The sequence below is a fragment of the Xiphophorus hellerii genome, chromosome 14 (genome assembly GCF_003331165.1).
Source record: "Xiphophorus hellerii strain 12219 chromosome 14, Xiphophorus_hellerii-4.1, whole genome shotgun sequence".
Taxonomy (NCBI): domain Eukaryota; kingdom Metazoa; phylum Chordata; class Actinopteri; order Cyprinodontiformes; family Poeciliidae; genus Xiphophorus; species Xiphophorus hellerii.
Window position 1 is genome coordinate 25,133,741 of NC_045685.1, and position 27,061 is coordinate 25,160,801.

General features: G+C 38.7%; 3 protein-coding genes across 3 annotated transcripts; 1 reads left to right on the forward strand and 2 right to left on the reverse strand.

The window, feature by feature from the left end:
* Positions 1-41: 41 nt before the first annotated feature.
* LOC116733340 (zyxin-like) lies at positions 42-2,018 on the reverse strand. The gene has a single exon (XM_032584151.1). It carries the CDS (start codon positions 1,961-1,963, stop codon positions 506-508), a length of 1,458 nt encoding a protein of 485 aa, XP_032440042.1. The 5' UTR covers positions 1,964-2,018; the 3' UTR covers positions 42-505.
* A 564-nt stretch (positions 2,019-2,582) lies between these two features.
* LOC116733326 (tripartite motif-containing protein 16-like) lies at positions 2,583-13,127 on the reverse strand. Its single transcript, XM_032584134.1, has 2 exons — positions 12,971-13,127; positions 2,583-6,304 (listed from the first exon to the last, which is right to left on the reverse strand). The coding sequence occupies exon 2, from the start codon at positions 4,399-4,401 to the stop codon at positions 2,716-2,718; it is 1,686 nt and encodes a 561-aa protein (XP_032440025.1). The 5' UTR covers positions 4,402-6,304; positions 12,971-13,127; the 3' UTR covers positions 2,583-2,715.
* Positions 13,128-15,396: 2,269 nt separating this feature from the next.
* On the forward strand, positions 15,397-22,318 carry LOC116733242 (E3 ubiquitin/ISG15 ligase TRIM25-like). The gene is given in 6 exon segments (XM_032584023.1): positions 15,397-16,738; positions 16,740-17,251; positions 18,957-19,098; positions 20,505-20,582; positions 20,584-20,643; positions 20,645-22,318. Coding segments are annotated over 6 exon segments (3,468 nt in total). The 5' UTR covers positions 15,397-15,574; the 3' UTR covers positions 22,157-22,318.
* The last annotated feature ends 4,743 nt before the right edge of the window (positions 22,319-27,061 follow it).

A 27,061-nucleotide genomic window follows, 5' to 3' on the forward strand; every position in this document is an offset into this window, starting at 1 on the left:
AATTTTCAGTTCTCTAACTGCTGTTAATTACTCACAGAATGATTTTTTCAAGCCTCGATTTTTATTGATCATGATGATTTTATGCTTACAGCTAACAAAAAACATGACATTTAAGATTAGAATATTATATCAGGCAAAACAAACATTCTAATACAGAAATATGGACTTAATGAAAATTACGTCTAACACCCAATTAAAGATTATTGTCAAAATGGTACTTTTAATGAGACAAATGAGCCTCATCTGAACACATATTGTTGAATTTGACTATGTGTTTTTGAAAACAAGTATTTGTATTCAACAATCTACTAAGTGCATTAAAACATGATGTATTTTTAACAACAAACTTGATTGGAAGACTTATATGAGATCTGCAACAAACATGTATTAATTCAGTGCAGAACTTGTATGAAGTTATCAAAAATAATTGTGAAGGGAAATTAGGAATTCAATGAATACAGATGCTTTTAAATTTAGTCCAACCCAAAGATCCTGCATCAGCCAATCACTTCCTGGTTCTCTTAGTGTGACACTTAATACACAGAAACCTGCCATCCAGAGGATAACCTTGATATTTATCTACTTCAGATGAAAATGGATGAGCACAGTCCTCACATTGGTAACACTCGATGTGGTAGTTCTTTCCCAGAGCCACCAGTTTTACCCTTTCCTCACTGCCCGGAGCCAGAACAATGGGTTCTTTACAGGTTTCACACTGAGGAGAGAAATGCTTGTGGTAATCCTGTACGCAGTAGGGCTTGTTGTCTTCACCTGCAATAAATGGGAGTCCATCCAGTGTGCAGGAGCAGGTGCTGCACAGGAAGCATCGGACATGGAAGCACTTTCCCATGGCCTTCAGGATATGGTCAGTGATTTTCTCTCCACATTGAGAGCAGGAAGCCAGGGAAGTCACATAGCAACGTTTACATTCTGGTGAGCCTTCCTTGTCATAAAACTGCATGCCCTGCAAGGGGCGGTGACAGCTCATGCAGCAGAAACAGCTGGGGTGGAAGACTTTGCCCATTGCCTTCAAAGCTGGCTGAGTGCTGGACAAATCCTTGCCACATTTCCCACAAATCTTTGTTGGAATGGAGGTGGGAACAGGTGCTGGTTTGTCTTTGTTGAAGTTTTTGATCAATTTCTTCATGTTTGGAGCTACACCACCAACTGGGACTGGGTCTGGACCAGGAGGTAACGGCACTGATAAAGGTCTGCTCTTCACCCTCTTTTTGTCAGAGGAGGGAAGTGACGCCTCACTGTCCTCCTCTGCTTTATCATCAGAGACGCTGATGCCTCTCATCTTCTGCGGAAGCAGTTTTACATCTTTCTCTCGGTTCTGAAGTCTCTGCTTGAGTTGTTGTCGCATTACTTCAAACTCCGGCTTCTCTGTCCTTTCTGCTGCATTTGGATCTCTTTTATATTTATCAAATAAAATCTTCCTCACCTCATCATGACGAGAGCTGAAGTTCTGCTGGGGCTTTGCTGAAACTTCAACAAGTTTATGTTTACTAAAAGTAAAAGACTCATAATGAGGTTGGATGTGTTTCTCACAAAACGAGGCTAAGCAGACCAGACAGGACTTTACAGCTTTCATCTTCCTCCCACTGCAGACATCACAGGTCACATCTTCAGGTCCAGCATAGTAGTGATCAGCCGGAGCCACTTGTAGTCCAGTCTTCTTAAGATCCTCCACCAACTCTGCTAACACAATGTTTTTCACCAGGCCAGGCCTCATTGTGAACTTTTTCCTGCACTGAGGGCAGCTGTAGACTCCTTTCCGATCTTCCCGATCCCAGCAAGATTTGATGCAGTTCATACAGTAGCTGTGTCCACAGGGGATAGTCGCCGGACTCTTCAGGAGATCCAAACAAATACAACAAGTTAATTTAGCAGAATCCATCTGATCTTTCTGCTGCAGAGTTTCAGTAATACTGTGTGACTCTTCCTTTAGGGAAATGAACATGTCACACGTACCTTTGCTGGAGCTGCTATCAGCCACTCCCTTCTGTTTAACTGACAGGTGGGAGTGGCTTTTAGTGCTGTTATTAGTACTGTGGAGGACAGAGGTTGTTGTTGCAGAGTGAACTCCATGATAAGGTAGTGGTTAATGAAGAGGAAAATTGATGGAAAATTACATACCTGCTGCCTTAAAATCACTAGGTCACATTCATCCTTTTAATTTCATTTTATTCATTGCATTATAATTGGGGAAATTTACAACAAATGTCATAAGGTACTTTTTAAAAGACAAACAGACTTAGAACTACATAATCAATCCATTCAGATAGATTCAAATACAGTAAAATGCATTTCAGTATTTAGAACCACTTTGATATTATGATTAATTTTCTTGAAGGTTGCATGGGGAAAGAAGTTATATAATTATAACGTGTTAAACCAGTTTTCTCTCTGTTACTCTTGCATTAATGAGCTTTCCCTCAGAGTTATGTGTCCTGTCTTGCAAAAGTCTCCGCCCAGTTCAACGTTGGATATTTTCTGTGTTTAGTTTTATCATGTGGGCTGCACAGTGGTGCAGTTGGTAGCATTGTTGTCTTGCAGCAAGAAGGTCCTGGGTTCAATTCCCGCCCCAGGGTCTTTCTGCATGGATTTTCCATGTTCTCCCTGTGCATGCGTGAGTTCTCTTTGGGTACTCCGGCTTCCTCCCGCACTCCCTAGGTGTGAGTATGTCACTGGTTCATTTATGCTGTTCTGACTCTATTTGACTTTAATGAACTCAGCAAAATCTGCCTCATCAAACAGCCGGATCCCAGCATGTAGCGGCTGAGTGAATCTGGTTTGGACTCTGTGGAGGAGAGTCATGGTTTTAGAGATGCTGTAGAAAGACAGAATACCTGCTCTGTGATCCAGGAACACTCCTAGTCTGGAGGAAACTGGACCTGATACTGGAGTTTCAATATTGTTGTGATAAAAAGTGTAAATGTTTCTGTTGCAATATAATGACCAAGATTTGTTATTAAATCCAAATGCACACTTATCTGACCTTCCTTCTCTGCTGATGTTCTTGTATGAAACTGCTACAGCAACTCTTCCTCCTCTCCTCTCCACCTCCCAATAACAATGTCCAGTCAGACTCTCTCTACTCAGAACCTGATTATAATCAGTGAATCTGTCTGGATCACTGAAATGATACCGCAATACAGAAGATGAGGGAAGTTTTGATGTTACTTTTCTATTTCCATCTGATAAAAACAGCTTCCTGTGTGCTGTGTTTGGATCCAGAGTGACTTTTTGTGAATATTTTAAGAATTCAGCTCTGTTCTTTGGTTCTGGTTCTGACAATATAACATCCACTTTAGTGACCTTCAGTAAAATGTTTGTCCATGTGTCTCTCAGGACGTCCTGCATTATGTCTCTGAGCTCTGACACAGCTGCTGTCACGTCCTTAAAGTGTCTCAGAGGACGGATGTTGATGCTAGATGAGTGTGTAGACTCACTGAGTGCTGGCAGTGAGGGGTAGTTGAGGAGAAACTGGTTGTGATCCTCTGTGTGTGAGAGCTGCTCCAGCTCAGCGTCTTTCCTCTTCAGCTCAGTGATCTCCTGCTCCAGTTTCTCCTGAACATCTTTGACTCGACTCACTTCAGTTTCCTGCTGGGATCTGATCTGCTGCTTCACATCAGAGCTTCTTTCCTGGAGGAGACGGATCAGCTCAGTGAAGATCTTCTCACTGTCCTCCACTGCTTTATCAGCAGAGACATTGATGGCCTCCACCTCCTGTTGAAGCAGCTTCACATCTTTCTCTTGGTCCTGGATTCTCTGATGGATTTGTTGTCGACTCTCCTGGAGCTCCTTCTGTTTCTCAGCTCTTTCTGTTGCTGCTGGGACTGTTTCATGGCCTTTATGTTCATCCATAGTGCAGAGATAACAGATACACTGCTGATCAGTACGACAGAAGATCTTCATCACCTCATCATGACGAGAGCAGATATTCTGCAGAAGTTTAGTAGACGCTTCAACCAGATTATGTTTTTTAAATGTAGGTGATTCATAATGAGGTTGAAGGTGCTTTTGGCAATAAGAAACCAAACAGACCAGACAGGATTTGACAGCTTTCCTCTTCCTCCCACTGCAGAAATCACAGGCCACATCTTTAGGTCCAGCATAGCAGTGATCAGCTGGAGCAGCTTGGAGTCCAGTCTTCTTCAGATCCTCCACCAAATCAGCTAACATGATGTTTTTCTCCAGGACAGGCCTTGGTATGAACTCTTTCCTGCACTTAGGGCAGCTGTGAATTTTCCTTTGATCTTCTCCATCCCAGTGGCATTTAATACAGTTCATACAGTAGCTGTGTCCACAGGGAATAGTCACTGGATCCTTCAGTTGATCCAAACAGATGGAACAGGAGTATTTAGCTGACGCTGTCTGATTTCGTCTCTGTGCCATTTCACCTTTGAACGTCGGTAGTAATCCTTTCCTGTTTTGCAAATAGATGTGCTGTAAAATAAACCAAACCAGAATTTGTCTTTCTCACTGAACTCCAGCAGGTTGATTTGTCAACCTGCTGCAACCTCAACTTCACAATGCAGTCGGTTGGACTGTGTCTGAGGTTTAAATGAAAGAACCAGGAAATAAACTGTTAAACTGCCTTTTTTTCAAAATGGGAGTGGTGTCATGCCATATTTCAATCCAGGTGAAAGATCATTTTAAATCTGCAACATTAGCATACACTGGTGCCAATCAGTGTATGCTTCATCTGCAATCTTAATACTTGACTGTTAAACATATTTACCTCATTTCTTTGGGTAACTTGGGGTCTGATCTAATGAAGTATTGAAAAGGTTTTGGACACTTTTATCTGTGTTGCCTGAGGAAGGCAAACAACACAGATTTCATGCTTGAAATACGTGTCATGATGTTTTTAACCTGCTAAACTGGTTGGTTTTCTATAGGAAACACAAACGTATAAACTTCAACTTTAATTTGATTATGGGCTTATCTTAAGGCTCTCCCTTTTCTATTTTAATTAAAGAAATACGAGTTCTTCAACCCATTAAGTCACTAAGAAACAATTTATAAGATTTTTATTTGCAGAGTAGATTGAAATTATCCGAGACAGAGAATCCATTGCAAGGTCAAATTACAAATGAGGCAGTTAAGCAAAGATTATAGACAGAACATTTAGGAAATTATACACAATAAATAAATTCTAGACTGTTCTAGAAATCCACTAATAAAGAAACATAAAACTGTAGTTTTCAGTCGCTACGATTTTCTCCCTTTTTGACCAGAAGGATGCAGTTAATATATGGCTTTTTTCAGTGGGTTTCAAAAGTCTGGACCTCTGCGTGATGAAAAGGATAACAAGCTCAAGACCAAAGTGACATTATGAGTGGCGATGAAAGAGAAACAGAGGAAGAGTGTGTGAGGCCGGAGAAGCCTGCAGGATATTATGGGAGGACACGAACAAAAGCCGCCAGCGCACCTGATCAACATGAACGCAACCACATTCCCCAAAGCACATCATGCGTGTGGTGCACAAAACCAACACGATGCACCTGACCCACATAAATATGGGACACATGCGTGCGATGCACTCGGCATATAGAAAATGCAGCATTGCACCTGACGGTCAGTTCCTAAGCAGTAGTAGGTGAAGCGACAATATTTGTTTTGTTTCTTGTCTTTTTGAGAAACATTTCAGTGACACTTAGTTGTTTGAAAGTCTGTTTATTTTTGTTATCTTTATTTAGTCATCTAGTCAAATGTAACTTTAGCTTATGGGAAAATCACCAGCCAGCAAATAAACAAAAGTAGGCTTTTGTATTTTAGGATGTAAAGTACTTTGTTTACATCCTAAACAAAAGTTTTTGTTTAGGATGTAAACAAAGGTTTTTGTTTAGGATGTAAATGCACCCACCCCCGCAGATGTAAACAGATATTTTTTCCGTACTTTGGTTGATGATAAATTTTTCATTTTCAAACATTTCCTTAGATATTCTGGGTTCTGGTTCTGCTGTAGCTTTGACTGGTTCATGACCTTTAAATTCAGCCATAGTGCAGAAATAACAGATACACTGATGATCAGTACGACGGAGGATCTTCATCACCTCATCATGACGATGGCAGGTTTAGGGTTAGGAGAAACCTGAAGCAGTTGGTGCAAGTTGGAGTCTTTTTCAGATTTTGCACCAGCAGGACTCAGTATGAACTATTTCCTTCACTGAGGCCTGTTGTGTTTTCTCCTTTGATCTTCCCAGAAGTCTTTAACCTGCAGATGTAGAGAAGTTTGTTCATGCCTTCGTCCTCTCCAGACTTGATTACTGTAATGAACTTCTCGTGGGGATTCCTAGGAAAAACATACAAAAATTACAATAAGTACAGATCAGTGCTACCAGGACCCTGAGGAGAGTACCTTGACTTTATACACATCATTTCCCTTCTTCATTCTCTCCACTGATTTCCTGTCCCTGCTAAGATCTACAAAATCTCATTTTTTACTGTCTTCATGGGAATGCACAATTTTACTTATAGTAAGTTTGTCTTGGTTTTCTCTGGACTTGATTACTGTATTTTTACTTACAGTTAAACAAGTTTTGAAAAATTCCACCAAAGTGGGTGGAGCTAGGAGACACTAAGGGGCGTGGAGTGCAGCAAGAGTGCAGCTAACTGGAGGGTGTAAGTGCACCTTTGGTCAGGACCAAAGAAACACAGTTGACAACTTAGAGACTTTGGCATGATATTTAGTGACTTTTCAGACCCTCCTTCTCAAAAGAGCAACAAGCAAAAAAATCAAGCCACTTTTTTCTGTAATTAGAGAATTTTATGACGACTTTTAAAACTCCAATCCCTCTTCAAAAGCTGTTCTGAGTGAGCAGTAAGGTCCCTCCTGCAGTCAGTCTCAGTCAGCTGTCCTGCAGCAAACCAACTGCAGGACATGCATGAATGGAAGCCCATTCTACTCTGTGTCCACTTTGCAAATGAATCACATATACATGCAAAGCTGAGAAAAGTCACTAATACTCACCATGCTTGCTATTCCTAATCCGCACTAGCCATGGAGGCTTGTCTGAGTTAGATGGTTTAATAACCAAATGCAGTGCTGTGTGACAGACATCAACCAAGCTGTACTGTTTGTAACCAACAGGAAAATGTAACTGCAGTAGCAACTGTTCAACCAAAGAGGGCAGCACTGAGATGTTTTTTGGCAAACTATTGCAGAATTAAACAAGTTGCAATGATCAATGTTGTATAGTAACGAAGTAAAAATACTTCACTACTTTACTTAAGTATATTTTGGAGTACTTCATACTTTCCTCGAGTATGAAAATTTTTGATAACTTACACTTTTACTTCACTATATTTCCGAACTTAATTACGTACTTTTACTCCGATACATTTTCAATGTGTGGTTTAGTTACTCGTTACAAAAAAGCGAGAGAGAGAAACGCAAGTGTTTTGACCCCACCTACTGATTAGCAAGTAGCAAGCAGGCTACCGAACAAAGTCGGTATCCTACTTGCCTGGGCTTGTTCATCACCACCAATAGGATACACCTGTTTCACTTCTCCCATTAAACACAAAGCAAGTCTCGCAATCAGCAGCAGCCACATGGAGGAGACCACAACAACTGCAACTACGTCGGACACGGCTCCAGGGGAACCACCAGCTGGTGATGAGAGCCCATGGCCTTATTTAAACACAATACACTCTTTCGTGGGTGTTAAAGATTCGTCGTAGCGCATGCAGTTTATGTTATTCCTGCCCAAAGATGTGGAAATTCTATCTTACAAAAACTCCCCGTCCAAACTTGAAGAAAACACATCGAGGTAACTTCTTATGAAATGGTTATAATCCTCCTGTTTCAGTAACTATAGCTTGGTCACTAGACACTATTGTATGGAGTGAAAATAGTGTCAAAAAGATTTGTGTGTGCGTAAAATGATTTGTGTGTGCGTAAAATGATTTGTGCGTGCGTAAAAAGATTTGTGCGTGCGTAAAAAGATTTGTGCGTGCGTAAAAAGATTTGTGCGTGCGTAAAAAGATTTGTGCGTGCGTAACAGGATTTGTAAACCTTAAAAATAAAATACATGTTGAAAAAGTACACACAAATCACCTGGTACGCACACACAAACTGCAGTTACACACAAATCCGGTTACCAGTGCACAACCATTTTTGAGACTCATTTCACGCCTCGGTGGAAGCTCCAAGATTTGTGTGTAGATGGTGCGTTTACATGCTAGTAAAAGCTGGGACATCTGAGTTTTCTTCGGAACTGTTTATTTTTTCCATAGTTCAATACGTATTTCTCTCTTTACTTGTCTCGTGGCTTAGACATATTTTTGTGAGAGAAAAATACATATGTCATTACACCCACGTCTACTTTTTAATACTATAAGATTGTTTATATATGAATCCCCATTTGGGACCTATACAACTGTAATTACTTGGGTAAAAAATTCGACCACTAGGTGGTGGAAGTTTATTCCGCTCTGACTGGGAAAAGCCTTCATTCAAACTGAGAGCAGAAACAAGAGAATGGCGGGTCAGCCGAGTGATCGTGTTCGTGGTCTACCGTCCGAAGTTAGTGGATGTTAAAATTTGCACGTTTTACTGACCGTTGTAATGCGTATTTTTTAGATTATTTCAGATTACGTTTTACGTTTCAAGTAGTTCGACCCAAAGTTCTCGCCCTTCTATGTTAGCAATAGCTCATGTCTACGTTAGCTAAGCTACTATTAGTCCTCATTAGTATCGGTCCAGTTTAAAACAGTATCTTCCTGGCCCATTATAGCTATGTCTACGTTTATCACCATGCTCAGCTATTTTTATGATGCCGACAATAATGTAGGCTTAGGTGACGTCTTTTATTATTTGAAGGATTCATCCCAGTTCTCCTCACTAATTGTAGTTTTTGATTTAAATTTTTTTTTAGTTCTGCTACAGACTTATGTTTCGTCTATCACCTATATATTTTATATCTTACTGTAATCACTTAAGATTTACTCTTCTCTACATTTCTGCCTGGAACATGATGGTCATTGCTTTCGTACCAGAAATAAATACGTAGAACATCTCTTAACAAATGTACAAATGTATTCTATGCCATACATATACATCTGCACCGTTTTTTTATATTAGTTTCATGCAGATCATCAATATTTCAAATTTTGAAAATATAACCTCATCCAACACTGAAGCACTTGTAAGCAGCAGAATATAAGTGTAGTAACTCGGCTGAATCTTTAAAATATTAATATTTCTGTTACTTCATTATGAGCAAACCACATTTCTCATTACTTCCATGTGATGACTTACATTTTTGGACAGATAATATGTTAAGTTGTGCTTCACATTAACTAAATTGTAATTGTAGCCATCTAGTGAAATTATATTTCTATTGTCCCCAAAAAGTGCTAATAATGTCAAACTTATGATAAATTACTGTATTGACAGTGTAATGGTCAACTTTAACAAACTGTTCTTTAATTCATTTTTATCTGTTTTGAAGGACTTGCTGACGCTCATTTAAGAAAATGGAGAGAGATCAACAAGATCAGTTGGTATGTTGCTAAACAGTAATTAAACAATATGAACAATTTGAAAATAAATATTTTTCGCTTGATAGTGCCATGGTCTTATTTTTCAAGTCGCAATAATTAAGCCAATATTGTGATAAAAATAGTCTTTAGTATTTAGGAAACTTATAATGTTTTAAAACTTTAAGTGATGAAAACCATGGGTTCTCTGGCTCATTTACACACATACGCACACATAGATATATCTATATATGTATATCTACTTATCTATGTATGTTTATATATATATATATATATATATATATGCGTGTGTGTTTGTCTTATTTTCAGTGAAATAAAAATATGTTAAGTGTCTGGTGCTATTTTGTAAATATTTTAAATTTTAATTTAACAAATATTTCTTTCCATAGGACTTGCTGAAACAGCATATCTTGCAGAGACTGCATCAACGTGTCACACAAGCACTTCAACATATTCCTCTGGATATAGACTATTTGGAATTTGTTTGTAATCAAGAAATGGTTTTTATGGACAGCCTATCCCAACATATTCAACTGTCTGAGGATGTTGTCGATAGGCTGACAGATCTTCATAATGCCATCCAACAACACAAAAGCAGACAAGAACCTCAAGAAGTTGTTAGATTTGAAAGACTAACAACAAGGGGACGTCCAAGAATAATAATCTGCACTGAACAATTGGTTCATCTACTTGAAATTGGACTTTCTGTGAACACAATTGCAAAGTTATGGGGAGTGTCACATTCAACTTTGTTTAGAAGGATGACAGAGAACAATTTGTCAATCAGTACTTTTTACTGCAAGTGTACTGATGCAGAACTGGATATCCTTGTTGCAGAGATCAAAAACAGAATGCCACATGCCGGATATAGATTAGTAAAAGGGACCTTGAAAGCACAAGGGCATAATGTTGGTTGGGACAGAGTTAAAGCCTCTATGCACAGAGTAGACAGCTTTGGAATATTGTCTCGAATGACTCAGCTGGGATGTGTTGTCCGGAGAACATATTCAGTGCCCAGTCCAAAGTACCTAGTGCACATAGATACAAATCTCAAGCTCATCAGGTGAGGTTTTTGTTTTATGCTAATTAATGACAATGTTTTAGGTTAATATAGAATAACCACACTGTGAAATGACTTATTGTAATAACAATAAGAGCGTTACAATTTACTATTGTAAAGGACATAGAAATGTAATAGTTTCTCTCCGTTTTTTTCCTATAGGTACAACATTGTATTATTTGACGGGATTGATGGTTATTCTCGCAAGGTAAGAAGGTACTCCCAAAATTTCCAGTAATTACATGAATTTTTAATATAAAAATAACAGACCCAGACTCTATGCACAGATACGGAACCCTCTATGGGACATGTGGCCAAATTTGTGTTTTGCGTTACCTTGTGTAACATTTAGAGCTAGGCAGCTAACTGCGGCTACAAAAGCTGCATCATAAGATTGTCCTTTAAAATGAGCTTAAGGTGTGAATGATAAACAGGAGGTAATGCTTTTGTTTTTGTTGTATGTATATTAAGTGATTTGCATAAAACATTTGACAATTACAGCAACACAATGAGAGACAATATAATTGACTCAGAATAAATTCATTCCAAAATTATAAAATCCATTTTCTTTTTCCTAGCTTGCCATATTCATATTCAGATGAGGATGAGTTCCAACAGGAAAAAAAAACATCTAAAAATTCAGAACAACCCATTAAGTTTTTTATCCCAAAAAGAAGTTCTCATGTGCAAACATATAAATACATAAAAATGTAATTTAGGCATTTGGTTTGTGCATATGAAATGCACATGCAATTGTTAGATTTCTAATAATTTTGACATGATTAAACATTTGAATAATCAGGTTAAATTAACCATAATTTAAATTAAGAAAAAAGTGTCATATTTAAAACGAATCAATTTAAAGTGCAGTTTCAAAATATCAATCAAGAAAAATAGATTTAAAAAATTTTCAAATACTCAAGAATAGTGGAAAAAATAAATGAATATACTGCGCAATATAAAACTTAAGTGTAGCTATATTCTGTTCTAATTTATTTCACCGTCATTTTAAACTTCACTGCCTCAGCATCCAGTACAAAAGTGCCAGAACATGTACAGAATCATTGATCATTGATGCACCAAACAATTTACTTCCAGTGAGCAATGTCCATTTAATGGACAACCTGCAGCAAGACTTAGAAATTGATGCTCACAGCTGCTCTCTGTCCATCTTACTAAGCTTGAGATATTTTTCAGAGAGGAATTGGCTAAAACTTTCAATTTCTCGATGTGCAAAGCGGATACAAAAGATCCCTCAAGGCTGTATTTGTACCTAAAAATGCTTCTGCAAAGTATTTACAAACTCAATACAAAATGCACACTTAGCTTTCCAATTTTATATTTATACAAATACCTGTATACAATTAGTGGTAGGATTTGAAATAGTTTTTTATCAAATTAATTTCAAGGTCTGCAATTATTTTAATCAAAAATAATTTTAATCAAAAACAATACATCAACAAAACAACATTTCCAACTGGAAACCCCTTTTAAAATAATTGAATAAAGAGATGTGTTTTAATAAGTTATTTAGGTCATTCAACCATTGTACTAGGGCAAAATGCTATTATTCAGCTTTTTCTATGAAAAACTACATTAGAAATGTGGACTTAACGCTGACATTAGCGTTGCAGATGTTGTTGCTTGCTGTAACATGTTCTGCATTGTAGTGGCATTTTAAGCTTGAATAATTTCTGTCTCCTGTTAGCACAACTTACACATACAATACTTTTTTCCCGCGTCCCATCAGATTGCTTTTGAAGTAAAGCTCATCTCCCAGAGGATAAAGAAAGGCAGCTTTGTTGTCCATTACTGTTGGTTGTGCGTCATATTTAAGGGTGTACCAGAACCACAAAAATACGAAAGTTCCAGTTGGAAACTTTGTATGTGAAAAAACAACAAAAAACGATCAATGGTGTTTACCTTTTCATCACATTAAAATATATCTAATCTAATCCCCACTAATTCCGAAGTATTCCTACTTTATATGCTGGTCTATCATCTCAGATTCCAAAAAATCCATTTGAGATTCAGGGTGTAACATGACGTGGAAAGGTTTACGTGTGAATATTTTTTTAAATTACTGTGTTGTGTGTTTATTGTGTAAACACTATAGGATATTACTCGTGCCACTAAGAAATGGCTACACACCCTCACAGACTCCATTGATGTCCCTCAATCAATAAAGTGTGATGTCAAACCGGAGGGATAAAGTTGAAAGGTTTACAGTCAGGCAGTGCAGTAAGAGTGTATGTGCAATCACATCTTATCCTTTCAGATTCATGTTTTAATAAAGATGACAGTTTAATGTAAATACTTGTCTGACACAATGTGTCTGTGTCAACAAATTTGGGTCTCAGACAAAAAATTGACTCCCATCACTGAGGCACTCACCTTGCAAAAGTGTGTAGAAGTTGCCAGAGGCAGACAAGTTGGTGGTGACTGTGATATCCTCTCTACTGGAGCCCTCTGTCTGGATGCGGACCGAACTGTCGGCTTCTGTGCGGTAGCTGCTTACTCTGCCAGTGGGGTAAGTGATGTTGGTTAGTCGCCCGTAACCGTCGTACCTACAATAGAGAATATTTGAAATAAGGCTCAGCTGTATGGAACAGAACCAATTTGAAAGAAAAATGGCATCTACTTCAGCAATTATGACTTCTTCTCTGTTAAGAAAATATTTCAGTACTAACTTTGTTCCTTCCTGGTGTCACAAACTGCAACATGTGATTGTAAAAAGGCAGAAAATCAACCAGCGTAGAAAATAAAATAAAATAAATTATTTAGTCACCTTTAATTGTCGTGGCACAACAAGCTTTAAAAGTAAAATTGTCTGAGGAGTAATTATACAACCGTAGTTTTGAAGCTTTTACCTTTTTCAACATTACATGGGGAAAAAAAACATTAATTGAATTACTTCATAATGCGTAACTTCTAATGATAGAAACCTGTAATCAAGCATTGCATAAATAAATCTTTGCACCTTTTATTGCAAGAGTTTTCTGCTGATTTCCTTCTTATAGTCTCAATAAATGCTCAACTAAAACAAAGTAGCGTTTTCAAATAATTATGTTGGTCTGTCATAATTATATAATAATGAGGCTGTTGTTTGATCTTGCTGTTTATAAAAGGCCATCTGCACTTACATTGGAGTCTCATATGAGGCAGCAAGAGATGATGTTTATGTAAAACAGGGTTCACTGACGAATGCTATGTCAGAATTTGGAGTGTGAATCTGTATTTTTATCTTTTTGAAATACCTATAATTAGCAAAAGTGGTTTAGTTAACAGACAATCATTTTCTGAAGTCACACATCTATGGCAATTTTCCAGCTACCTTTAATTCAGTGGCTGTTGGATAATATGGCAGAACTCCAAAGTTGTCCCAAATGTCCGCTTTTGTTAGTTGTGTTTGAAATGCTACAGGAGAAAAGGGTAAACTTCTTCTAAAGAGAAAGGTTTCACAGCAAAGATGAGAAAGCACACACCTTCTTGCATTTGGAAAACATCTTATTAGCTTAAAAGATTAGCAACATCACCTAATCCCATTATGCAGCCTATGAAAAAGGAGCACTGAAGTGCAAATCCTCTGAGAGATGCTGTCTCTCTCCAGCCTACAAATCAGCTCATCACATACAAGAACATGAGTGGCCAGATTGTTTCATTCTGCTCAGAGAGCACGTCAGCATCGAACAATTTGAAATCTTTCAGATTGCCTGTTCGAGGAGTGAGTGAGCAGTACATTACTTAGAATGAAGACTTTTATCTGTGCACTGAATACATATTAGAACGCCCTCCTCTATGTTGCTGCCTGCTACAATAAAGCCTCTAATAAATGAGATGGTGGGTGCTGGTTTACAGATATTTCCTCAGTGCTCCCATCTCAAATGTCTAATATGGAAAGGAAGAGTGGGAGAAGGATCATCTTAGAGAGATAAATGTTATCTGATCCAAGCTGGTGCAAGGCACTGAGATTCATGCACATTTCTTCCACTTCAGGAAATAGAAAATAGCATCGTAATTAGCATCTAAACATATGATCCTCCCTGTGTTCATCTTGTAAACAAACTTAAGCTTTGAGAGCATACATTACTCATGATCTAAATTGTACAGTCTAACTGCTTAATTTATTCAGCTAGTTTGCCTTTCTCACAAAAGTCCAGTGGACAAATCTTATTCGCATTAGGTGGCTTGATCACTGACCCACACTCTCTCTGTCTCAAATATAAGCCGTGAGCTAGCTAGCTGAGCTGCTAATGGCTTCTGCCTGCCTCGGCTCAGCTGCCCATTAGTTTGCTTTCTCTGAACAAGAGGGGCACACAGGGGCATCAAAAGAAGCAGAGAACCGTTTCCCCATGGTTGGCCATGAGTCTATTCGGATCGCATCAGCTCTGTGTGACATGCTAGCTCCATGACCTTTCACGCTAGGGCCCAACAATAGGCCGAACACTTCATGTCAGCATCACCTGCAGCACAGTAAATGTCAATTTTACAAGGGATTCTCTTATTTTGCTTGCTGCCTTGAATTTGAGGGGATAAAAAAACAAAATGAAAAGCTTATTGTTGCAATACATCAGCTAAAGCTAAAGACTTTAGAGTGCATGTGGCAAACTCAAGACCTGTGAGCTGAATATACTGTAGCTCTCCATAACTATTTCTGTGGAAACAGAACTTCAGCATATCACTTATATGAGATGAGTAGGGAGTGGTCATACAGCCAATGAGAAGATAGAATCAGGCTACTGTTTGTGCCTGTTTAAGAAATCCCCTCCCAAGAAAAACCTACTGATAAGCTCCTCCCTTTTATCCAACACAGAGATCAGCTCTGCTGCTGCATTTCTGGTTTTTCCCGTTTCATCTGAAAGCGTTAGTATCAATAGGATCCTTGAGCTGAGCACACAAACTGCTGCAGATCAGTAACAACTTGGTGTTTGGCTTCTTGTGAGACATATCTACAGAGGGAAAATAAACTACAGACATTCAGTGTTGTTGAGAAGTGAAATGGCTCAAAGAGGAAATCAGATGGATTCAGGAAAATTCTCCTGTTCCGTTTGTTTGGATGTACTGAAGGATCCGGTGACTATTCCCTGTGGACACAGCTACTGCATGGACTGCATTAAAGACCACTGGGATGGAGAAGATCAGATGAAAATCCCCAGCTGCCCTCAATGTAGGAAAGAGTTCATACCGAAACCTATCCTTGTGAAAAACATCATGTTATCAGAGTTGGTGGAAGATTTGAAGAAGACTGGATTTCACGCTGCTCCAGCTGATCACTGTTATGCTGGATCTGATGATGTGGCCTGTGATGTCTGCACTGGGAGGAAGATGAAAGCTGTCAAGTCCTGTCTGGTCTGTTTGGTTTCTTATTGTGAGAATCACCTCAAATCTCACTATGATGTCCCTGGACTGAAGAAACACATGTTGGTGAATCCCTCCAAGAATCTCCAACAGAACATCTGCTCTCGTCATGATGAGGTGATGAAGATCTTCTGTCGTACTGATCAGCAGTGTATCTGTTATCTCTGCTTAATGAATGAACATAAAGACCATGAAACAGTCCCAGCTGCAGCAGAAAGGGCTGAGAAGCAGAAGGAGCTCCAGGAGAGTCGACAACAAATCCATCAGAGAATCCAGGACCAAGAGAAAGATGTGAAGCTGCTTCAACAGGAGGTGGAGGCCATCAATGTCTCTGCTGATAAAACAGTGGAGGACAGTGAGAAGATCTTCACTGAGCTGATCCGTCTCCTCCAGGAAAGAAGCTCTGATGTGAAGCAGCAGATCAGATCCCAGCAGGAAACTGAAGTGAGTCGAGTCAAAGATGTTCAGGAGAAGCTGGAGCAGGAGATCACTGAGCTGAAGAGGAAAGACGCTGAGCTGGAGCAGCTCTCACACACAGAGGATCACAACCAGTTTCTCCTCAACTACCCCTCACTGCCAGCACTCAGTGAGTCTACACACTCATCCAGCATCAACATCCATCCTCTGAGACACTTTGAGGACGTGACAGCAGCTGTGTCAGAGCTCAGAGATAAACTACAGGATGTACTGAGAGACCCATCAAAAAACATATCACTGGAAATGAATGATATGAATGTTTTAGTACCAGAACCAAAGAGCAGAGCTGGATTCTTAAAATATTCCAGAGAAATCACTCTGGATCCAAAACACAGTACACAGTAGGCTGTTGTTATCTGATGGGAACAGAAAAGTAACTAGAATGGAACAACAACAGTCTTATCCTGATCATCCAGAGAGATTCACTTATTATGCTCAGGTTCTGAGTAGAGAGAGTCTGACTGGACGTTGTTACTGGGAGGTGGAGTGGACAGGAGAAGGGAAAACAACAGTTCATGTAGCAGTTTCATACAAGAACATCAGCAAAGCAGGAAGATCAAGTGAATGTTCACTTGGACTTGATGACAAATCTTGGGCATTATCTTGCAACACAAACAGTTACACATTTTATCACGACAACATTGAAACTCCAGTATCAGGTCCAGTTTCCTCCAGAATAGGAGTGTACCTGGATCACAGAGCAGGTATTCTGTCTTTCTACAGCATTTCTGAAACCATGACTCTCCTCCACAGAGTCCAGACAAGATTCACTCAGCCTCTATATGCTGGAGCTTGGATTTTAGATGATGGATCCTCTGTTGACTTCAATAAACCTAAATAGTCAGCATTGATCAAATGTCACTGTGTTTGATATACCTTTTAGTTTCCGATTCTTTAGTCTCCATCATTGCTGCTTAGAACTCATTGTTGCCATTTCAGACTAAATGTTGTTCAGATGCATGTATAGGTGAGCTGATGGAAATTGTAATCATCATCATCATCAGTCAGGATATTATTCTATTGAATAAATATTACATTCTGGCTCAACTTGACTGTGTTTAACTTTACTTCTGAAATGCTGTCAGCACCTCTTGACAGGAGGATTCTACTCTACTTAATATTACTACAATAAAGTTAACATGTTTCATGTTTGTACAGGGAAAACATAAATCCAACTAGAAGAATATACAAAATGAATTTTAAAGTAATTATAACAATGAAGAGCAGTTGTCTTTAATCCTGAATAGTAATGGCTCTTGAAAACATTGAACAAATGCTTTGACTGGTAGAATAACGCAATGTTGTCTAACTTGAGATGTTGTTAAACAGTGAAAATTGACAAAAAAAGACTTGAAAAATGTGTTGTTTTAGTGGGATATGAAAATATAAGTTGACTTTTTTCAATCTGTTGTTCCCACTCCTTAAAATTGTACATGGTGTGACCACCTGGAAACCCTCTAGCAGAGGGGTCAACCACACTTGAGGCCAACTCTGACCATCCCAATTTCAGTGCACATAATTGTTGATCTTCTGGTAACCCCTAAGGACCTTTCCCCAAAACTGATTGGGCCCAGGAGTTGACTACAAAGGCATGAGTGGACTTGTAAAGCTGCACCTGGTATAATGGCATTGGACCCTCCCTAGTCCCACTCTCTCACTCCAAAAACTTGATTCATTTCCCCTAACACTAGTTATCAATTATGAACTCAGCTGATAAACAGTAGTCTGGCCCACACAAAATAACGGGGGTCAAAGGATACAGTCAAGATCTCATACTGTTTGGGACAGTCAGTTTCACAAAATGTGATATTATTTGCAAAGCTGCTTGATAAATCTGTTACAGTATGATTCATATTTTCAGTGTGAGGTGTGCTTTTTTTAATGATTTAATATTTCACGCAACAGAATGATATAGCTCAGAGGCCTCAAATGTAAAAACATTCTCAAGTAAATAATTTACTAACAGCTATACTACACAACAAATATTTTACAACTGCAGAGTTGGTAAATTTACTCACACAAATTAATATCAATACTGCTTGCAATGCATGTAAATTGTAGGAACAATTCTGAATATATAAATGATAATAACACTGATTATGGTCAACTGGAGGCCAAAGTGAGTGTCTCAAATAAAAAGTTTTAAAAAGCATAAAGTAAAGTGAGAAATGCAGCAGCAATCAGAAGTCTTTGGAAATCCTCTGCTGCTCCCAACAACACCTGCTGTTAAGTTCCTCTCTTCCACTGAACACAAAGTTCAGCACTGCTGCTGCATTTTCTGGTTCTTGATGTTTCACTTGTCCAAAAGCTTTAGTATTGGTAGAACCACTGAGCCGACCAGACACACTACTGCAGATCAGGAAGCAACAACCTGGTACTTAGGTTCTTATGGGAGACATCTACAGGACGAACATAAACAAGAGACATGAAGTGTTGTGGAGAAGTGAAATGGCTCAGAGAAGAAATGAGATGTTTTCTGGTAAATATCCTTTTCCATCTGTTTGGATCTACTGAAGGATCTGGTTACTATTCCCTGTGGACACAGTTACTGTATGTACTGTATTAAATACCACTGGGATGGAGAAGACCAGAGTAATATCCACAGCTGCCCTCAGTGCAGACAGACCTTCATACTGAGGCCTGTCCTGGTGAAAAACATCATGCTATCAGAACATCAGGTTATCAGAGTTAGTGGAGGATTTGTTATGCTGGACCTGACGATGTGGCCTGTGATGTCTGCACTGGGAGGAAGATGAAAGCTGTCAAGTCCTGTCTGGTCTGTTTGGTTTCTTATTGTGAGAATCACCTCAAATCTCACTATGATGTCCCTGGACTGAAGAAACAAACTAGTGAATCCCTCCAAGAATCTTCAAGAGAACATCTGCTCTCGTCATGATGAGGTGATGAAGATCTTCTGTCGTCCTGATCAGCAGTGTATCTGTTATCTCTGCACTATGGATGAACATAAAGGCCATGAAACAGTCCCAGCTGCAGCAGAAAGAGCTGAGAAGCAGAAGGAGCTCCAGGAGAGTCGACAACAAATCCAGCAGAGAATCCAGGACCAAGAGAAAGATGTGAAGCTGCTTCAACAGGAGGTGGAGGCCATCAATGTCTCTGCTGATAAAGCAGTGGAGGACAGTGAGAAGATCTTCACTGAGCTGATCCGTCTCCTCCAGGAAAGAAGCTCTGATGTGAAGCAGCAGATCAGATCCCAGCAGGAAACTGAAGTGAGTCGAGTCAAAGATGTTTCAGGAGAAGCTGGAGCAGGAGATCACTGGTTCAATCAGATTGAAATTCACAAATATGGTGCTGGGGCTTTGTAATGTGAAGCAATAGCCTTTCTGTGACCTTTGACCTCCAGGTGGAAGGGTCAAAAGTAAAAACAAAAAAACTTTTGTGAATAATAACTCTAGAGCGGTATACCCTTCTGGAAACTTATTTGCTGTGACACATTCTCTAACAACTTCAACCCCCATGCTGAAACGTAAATGGGTGTTGAAGGATACAGTCAAGTTCTCATGATATTCAGAGCGGTCAGCTTCACAGATCCCGATGTTGGTTGTCAAGCTGTTGTCAACAAACATGCATAATCTGCCTCTGACACTTAGAAAGCACTTTCTTTTTACAACTTTTTGTAACATGTAAGTAGTACCTCTAAACACTAGATGGTAGTAAAAGACAGAAACCAGGGTAAAGGTTTCTAAAGCTGGAACTTATTCAAAATATGAATGAAACAGCTTATCTGTAAACCGGGGCTTTGTTTTTACTGTTTTTTAATAAAAAGGGATCTACAGACACATTAACCTTCTTGCTGTATCATTGTTGCCTGACTGGGTGAAGAACCAAAGTTTTAAATGATTAGAACGACTGTGGACTAAACACTTTCATTTCCAGGGAAGAAAGATCCAGTATAACCAGTTCAACCACTCAAAAACAGAGTCAGGTTCAAACAGCCCATTTCCTGGTTCTTCCCCTTAAACAATCTGAAAGACAAAGGATCAGAATATTCAGCGTCAGGTAGAGTTCAGGAGCACAGCAAATAGAAAAGACGAGGATTTGGCTGCTTCTGTCACACTTTAATTTGATTTGAAAGATCCCAGTGTTACTCGGAACTGAAATGGAGCAGCCAGGAAATCAGATGGATTCCATAACATTCTCCTGTTCCATCTGTTTTGGATCAACTGAAGAATCCGGTGACTATTCCCTGTGGACACAGCTACTGTATGAACTGCAATTAAAGACTTCTGGGATGGAGACGATCAGAGGGGAATCTACAGCTGCCCTCAGTGCAGACAGAAATCCAAACTGAGACCTGTCTTGGTGAAAAATGTGCTGTTAGCAGAGTTGGTGGAGGATCTGAAGAAAACTGGACTCCAAGCTGCTCCAGCTGATCACTGCTATGCTGGACCTGAAGATGTGGCCTGTGACGTCTGCACTGGGAGGAAGATGAAAGCTGTCAGATCCTGTCTGGTGTGTTTAGTTTCTTACTGTCAGACTCATATTAAACATCACTATGAGGTGCCTGCACTGAAAAAACACCAACTTTTCAACCCCTCCAAGAAACTCCATGAGAGCCTCAGTTCTCTTCATGATAACATGATGAAGATTTTAATGAATGAATTTGAAACAGTCTCGGCTGCAGCAGAAAGGGCCGAGAAGCAGAAGGAGCTCCAGGAGAGTCAACAACAAATCCACCAGAGAATCCAGGACCAAGAGAAAGATGTGAAGCTGCTTCAACAGGAGGTGGAGGCCATCAATGTCTCTGCTGATAAAGCAGTGGAGGACAGTGAGAAGATCTTCACTGAGCTGATCCGTCTCCTCCAGGAAAGAAGCTCTGATGTGAAGCAGCAGATCAGATCCCAGCAGGAAACTGAAGTGAGTCGAGTCAAAGATGTTCAGGAGAAGCTGGAGCAGGAGATCACTGAGCTGAAGAGGAAAGACGCTGAGCTGGAGCAGCTCTCACACACAGAGGATCACAACCAGTTTCTCCTCAACTACCCCTCACTGCCAGCACTCAGTGAGTCTACACACTCATCCAGCATCAACATCCGTCCTCTGAGACACTTTGAGGACGTGGCAGCAGCTGTGTCAGAGCTCAGAGACAAACTACAGGATGTCCTGAGAGACTCATGGACAAACATCTCTCAGAAATTCAGTGAGGTTGATGTTCTACTGTCAGAACCAGAACCAAAGACCAGAGATGAATTCTTGAAATATTCAACAGAAATAACTCTGGATCCAAACTCAGCACACACACATCTGTTATTAACTGAGGGGAACAAAAAAGTAACAATAATGAAACAACAACAATCTTTCTCTCATCATCCCGACAGATTTACATTTTATGATCAAGTTTTGAGCATCCAGAGTCTGACTGGACGTTGTTACTGGGAGGTGGAGTGGAGAGCTGAAGCAATCCATGTTGCTGTTTCCTACAAGGACATCAGCAGAGACGGGACTTCAGATGAATGTGTGTTTGGATTCAATGACAAATCTTGGGTGTTAAGTTGTTACACAAAGGGTTATACATCTTTACACAACAGAGTTAAAACTCCAGTACCAGGTCCAGTTTCCTCCAGAATAGGAGTGTATCTGGATCACAGAGCAGGTATTCTCTCTTTCTACAACGTCTCTGAAACCATGACTCTCCTCCACAGAGTCCAGACCAGATTCACTCAGCCTCTATATGCTGGGGTCCGACTTTTTGATCTGGGAGACTGTGCAGAGTTCAAAATAGCCGAGTAGAAGAGCAACTCAAAGAATTGCAACAAAATACTTACCTATCATACAGGTCAGAATGAAAGATACTGTACCTTTCAATAGATTATGTACATTTTCATTTACTTTTAAACAGTAGAAAAGAGAAAAACTTCAACAATATTTCTGCTTTGAAATATTCACATCTGCTGAAAACAAAATCAATGAAGGAAAATGTTTTAATTTACAATCCTATGTCAGTGTTAATGTAGATTTTGAAAAGTGTGTAAAAATTAATTGTTCTTAAATAGGCTACATGAATTATATAAAGTACTATGTCTTACTCAAATATTCTTGTTCAAATTTAACAGGTTAGAATTTATGATTCATATTTTCAGTATGTCAAATATTTTTTCTTATTTCCTCCAGTGTGTACAAATGATTTGAAGACATTTTTTATTTTAGTAAGTTAATCAAATATTTTCTTGTTGCTTTATACTTTTCCAACTGTAATGCTAATAAAAGTCTCCACAGAAATTAATGAGTCTCCACCTTATTTACAATGCATCTACCTGCTAAAGTACAGACACCACTTCAACATTTCACATTACAACCAGCTGTAAAATTAGCATGTTAGTTATTGCAGATAAAATTTGTCATGTAACGTTAGATAGCATGCTAGCTTTAGCTAATAAATTAGCTATAGCTAGTAACAGAATGTTAGCTAAAGGAGGCTAATGCAGCCATTAACTTCTTACTTTTCTTACATAGAAGGCTCTCCTAGACCAGTTCTGGTTCTGGTTTATTGCCTTTATGAGTTTTCCTGTTTGCTGTCACTACATATCTGCTCAGAGAGATTTCTGCAAAGCCAGCAGCACAATGCAATCAACAGTCTGGTTGCTAAATGCTCATTAATGAGAAGTTATTGCTGCAAGTCAGTGGCTTGATGTAATCTGTTGTGTTTTCTTAGAAAGAAAAGTTTTTAACTAGTAAGTTGAAGTTGACTGGTTGGATGGACTTTTTATGTGTTATTTAGTAAGAGCAATGCTGTATAAAAATAAATATACAGAAAATGGTCAACTGGAGACCAAAGTCTGAAGTAAAATGTTTAAAACACAAGAAATGACGTGAGAAATGCAGCAGCAGTCTGAAGTCTTTGCAGATAATTTGCCCCTCCCAACCGCAGCTCCGGTTAAACTCCTCCCTTGTGTTCAACACCGAGTTCAGCTCTGCTGCTGCATTTCCTGGTTCTTTCGGGTCACTCCTCTGAAAGCTTTAAAATCAGTAGAATCACTGAGTTTATCGCACAAACTGCTACAGATCAGTAGGTAACAAACTGGAGTTTAACTGCTTATAGGACATATCAGGAAGAAAAACCTGAGACATTCAGAGTTAGTGAGAAGGGAAAAACTCAGAGAGGAATCAGATCTGTTTGGATCTACTGAAGGATCTGGTGACTATTACCTGTGAACACAATTACCGCATTAACTTTAATAATAATAATAACAACAATAATAATAATAATAAATTTTATTGATAATGCACTTCATATTTACTGAAATCTTCAGTAAACATGTTCAACAATCAAATGCAAATAAGTATATTTTAATAAGTATAATAAAATATAACAGGAACCTTACAGATTAAGTATTAAAACAGGATGTTTTGTTTAAAGGGAGAACATGGAAAAACATTTTATACAAAGAAAAAACTGTGTATTTCAGTTGAGGTACAGGGCAGGAAACAGCCCAGTTGATTATGTTGTGGGTGCAAATCCTGGGAATATGAAGAAGGTTCATGTTAGAGGAATGGAGAGTGAATGATGACATTCAAGAGTGAGGAGATCTTTTAAAGAGTAACTAAATTAAAAATTAACATTTTTTGCAGATAAGCTGTATAAATTTTGCCTTAAGTGGACTATTTTTGTTATTGTGCACATTGTATATGGAGTGAAAATAGTGTCAAAAAGATTTGTGTGTGCGTAACAGGATTTGTGCGTGCGTAAAAAGATTTGTGCGTGTGTAAAAAGATTTGTGCGTGCGTAACAAGATTTGTAAACTTTAAAAATAAAATACATGTTGAAAAAGTACACACAAATCACCTGGTACGCACACACAAAACTGCAGTTACACACAAATCCGGTTACCAGTGCACAACTATTTTTGAGACTCATTTCACGCCTCGGTGGAAGCTCCAAGATTTGTGTGTAGATGGTGCGTTTACATGCTAGTAAAAGCTGGGACATCTGAGTTTTCTTCGGAACTGTTTCTTTTTTCCATAGTTCAATACGTATTTCTCTCTTTACTTGTCTCGTGGCTTAGAGAAGTGCTGGAGGTAGGTCACGTGGACAACACTCCTATGCAGTCTAGAGATAGTCCAAATGGCCTGAAGGATTGTAAGTACCCTTAAGTACCCTGGTAATGGCCTCAACGCATCTCACAGTTGCACAATTGTTCCTTAGACTTAGACTTCGACTTAGACTTAGACTGGATAATGCAGCACAACATCAGTTGCAAAAGGTCACATCTCTCCAAAAACACTTCATGTATGCTTCAAAACTAGACTAAAGAGCATTACCTACAGGAGATCAGATCTCCTGCTGGTATCATAGATACCCACCCCCAACATGGACTATTCACACTCCTACCTTCTGGCCTGACGGTCAACGGCCACATTTACAATTGAAGAATGGATGCTAATTTGAGCCATCAGAGCCATCAAGAGTCGTTGGTTCTTTTGGCACTGTTTCAGTAAGTCTAGGTAGAAATCGAAAACCTAGTACTTCTAGTGTTTAAGGCTTCAGGTTGCAGTTAAATTTGTCACTTCATGTTGAGCTTTTGAAATATTTCTATTCAGACTGAAATTGGCCTCCATTTAACCATATTTAATGTTCCATTTATTTTTTCATGCATCTTTACTTCCACAAATTCATTTACCAATAATAATATTATTCATCTATGTGAAACATTTCCCAACTCTGCAATAGTAAAATGTTTGTTGCACAGTAAAGATTTATAAGTGTATTCCTTGAGCAAGTTTTTACATTAGAGGATTGAATTTTACCAAAAAATGTGTTGCATAGGTAAGAGGTCAAATTAACCAAACCTGCATGTTTCATGCTGAAAATTCAGTCAGTTAAACATTTAACAGTTAATTTGAACATTTCAGTAGTAGCTACTGGATTATGTCACGGTTTTTGAAACCGACAGTGCCAAACTTTATGACATCTTGACTGTGTCCTTCCACTCTCAGGAGTTCAGACAGATCACTGCTGTCCTGGTTTATGTGCGTGGACCAGACTACACTTTAACAGCTGAGTTCATAACTGATAGATACAATAAGACACAACACTACTTCAGGGAAAACCTAGTTGTTCTAATGGGGGATTTTAACAGACGTAAAGTTTCCAATTTTCTCCCAAACTTTATAATAATATACAATGTCCAACAGAGAGATAAAATACTGGATACATGTATTAACGTTTACGTATCCAGGTGTTGTCCACCACTCAACCAGTTAGACCACAATGCCATTGATTCTTTTGCCGAAATATGGTTATACTGTATGTTTCTTCACAGAAAATAGAACTGTTTCAATTCACAATTATTCAAGTTGTTCAGATATTCACTTCAGCACCCATTCTGGAAACAGTGATACAACAACAAAGTTTAATATGTTTGTGAATAATACAGTACAATATTTAGAAATAGTAACCTAGCCATGGTTTATTAATAAGTTCCTTAATTAGTATCAGTCCTGGTCCAATAACCTTTACCCTGGTTTCTCTGCCTTATACTGCCATCTACTGTTAATTTACAGTACTAGACAAAACCTATGATAAATTATGCTCTTTTTTTTACCTTTTACAATAATTAAAATAGACAAGAAAAGATCAGCTTTGCTTTTATTTGATTCCTTCATTAATTTCACACTAACAAGTTTTGTTTAGCATAAATAACTGTTTGTTTTTCTTGATGTGATGAATATCTCACCATGTCAAATTCTGCAACAATATAACACAGACTGATAGTTTCTTACATGCTGGAAAATAAAATAACAAAAATAATCGTTAAATGTCTGTGTGGTAAATTAGACCTGAGAACAAAAAACACAGGATTTTCTAAACTGCACCTTTGCAATGTTATAGATGACCTACCATTGGTTACCTTTTTCATGCCCTTAATGAGGAAATATTAATTTCAGTCGTTACAGATTTGAGACTCTTGACTTGGAAAATGGGACTTTTTATAAAGTCTGGTTCACCCTGAACTCCCACTGTTACATGTGCTGTAGAGACATTGATTGAGGTTGAGACATTATTTTCTTTGAACATAAATTACCATTTGTCTTTTATGTGATTAAGAATATACTGTATAAAATTTTGAAACAGCATAACGTAGACTGTATTTGCTGGGTTGCAAACACGTGACCCGGCTTATGCATGAAATTCAGATGGGGGTCAGGAAGTGGATTCTCTGGCTCAAAACAGAGCAAAAATTGATCACAGTGAGTACTCCAATGCCCTAAATGGGCTGGCACAGATTATGTATCTCGAAAAAATATGCATATATTTAGGATAATTGTCTCGGTCAAAAAGACTTGTCATGTAATCTTGAGGATTTATCTGGCATCTAGGCAATCAACATAACTAATCTGGTACTGCAGACCTATTTCTTTGTGCTGGATCTCCTGGTAAATTATTTATTTAGTTTCTGTAAAGCCAAATTCATGCTGAAGTTCTATTAACATAAGTTTTGTGTAGTACCTGTAAACTAACACTAGATGCCAGTATATGGCAGAGAAACCAGGGTAAAGGTTATTGGACCAGGGACTAATACATGAATTAAGCAGCTTATTTATAAACCATGGCTTGGTTACTATTTCTAAATATTTATTGCATTATTCACAAAGACATTAAACTTTGTTGTTGTATCACCATTTCCTGAATGGGTG

Excerpts from the sequence above, each read along its gene's own strand:
- LOC116733340 (XM_032584151.1), bottom strand. The coding sequence starts at position 1,963 with ATGTTCATTTCCCTAAAGGAAGAGTCACACAGTATTACTGAAACTCTG.
- LOC116733326 (XM_032584134.1), bottom strand. The coding sequence starts at position 4,401 with ATGGCACAGAGACGAAATCAGACAGCGTCAGCTAAATACTCCTGTTCC.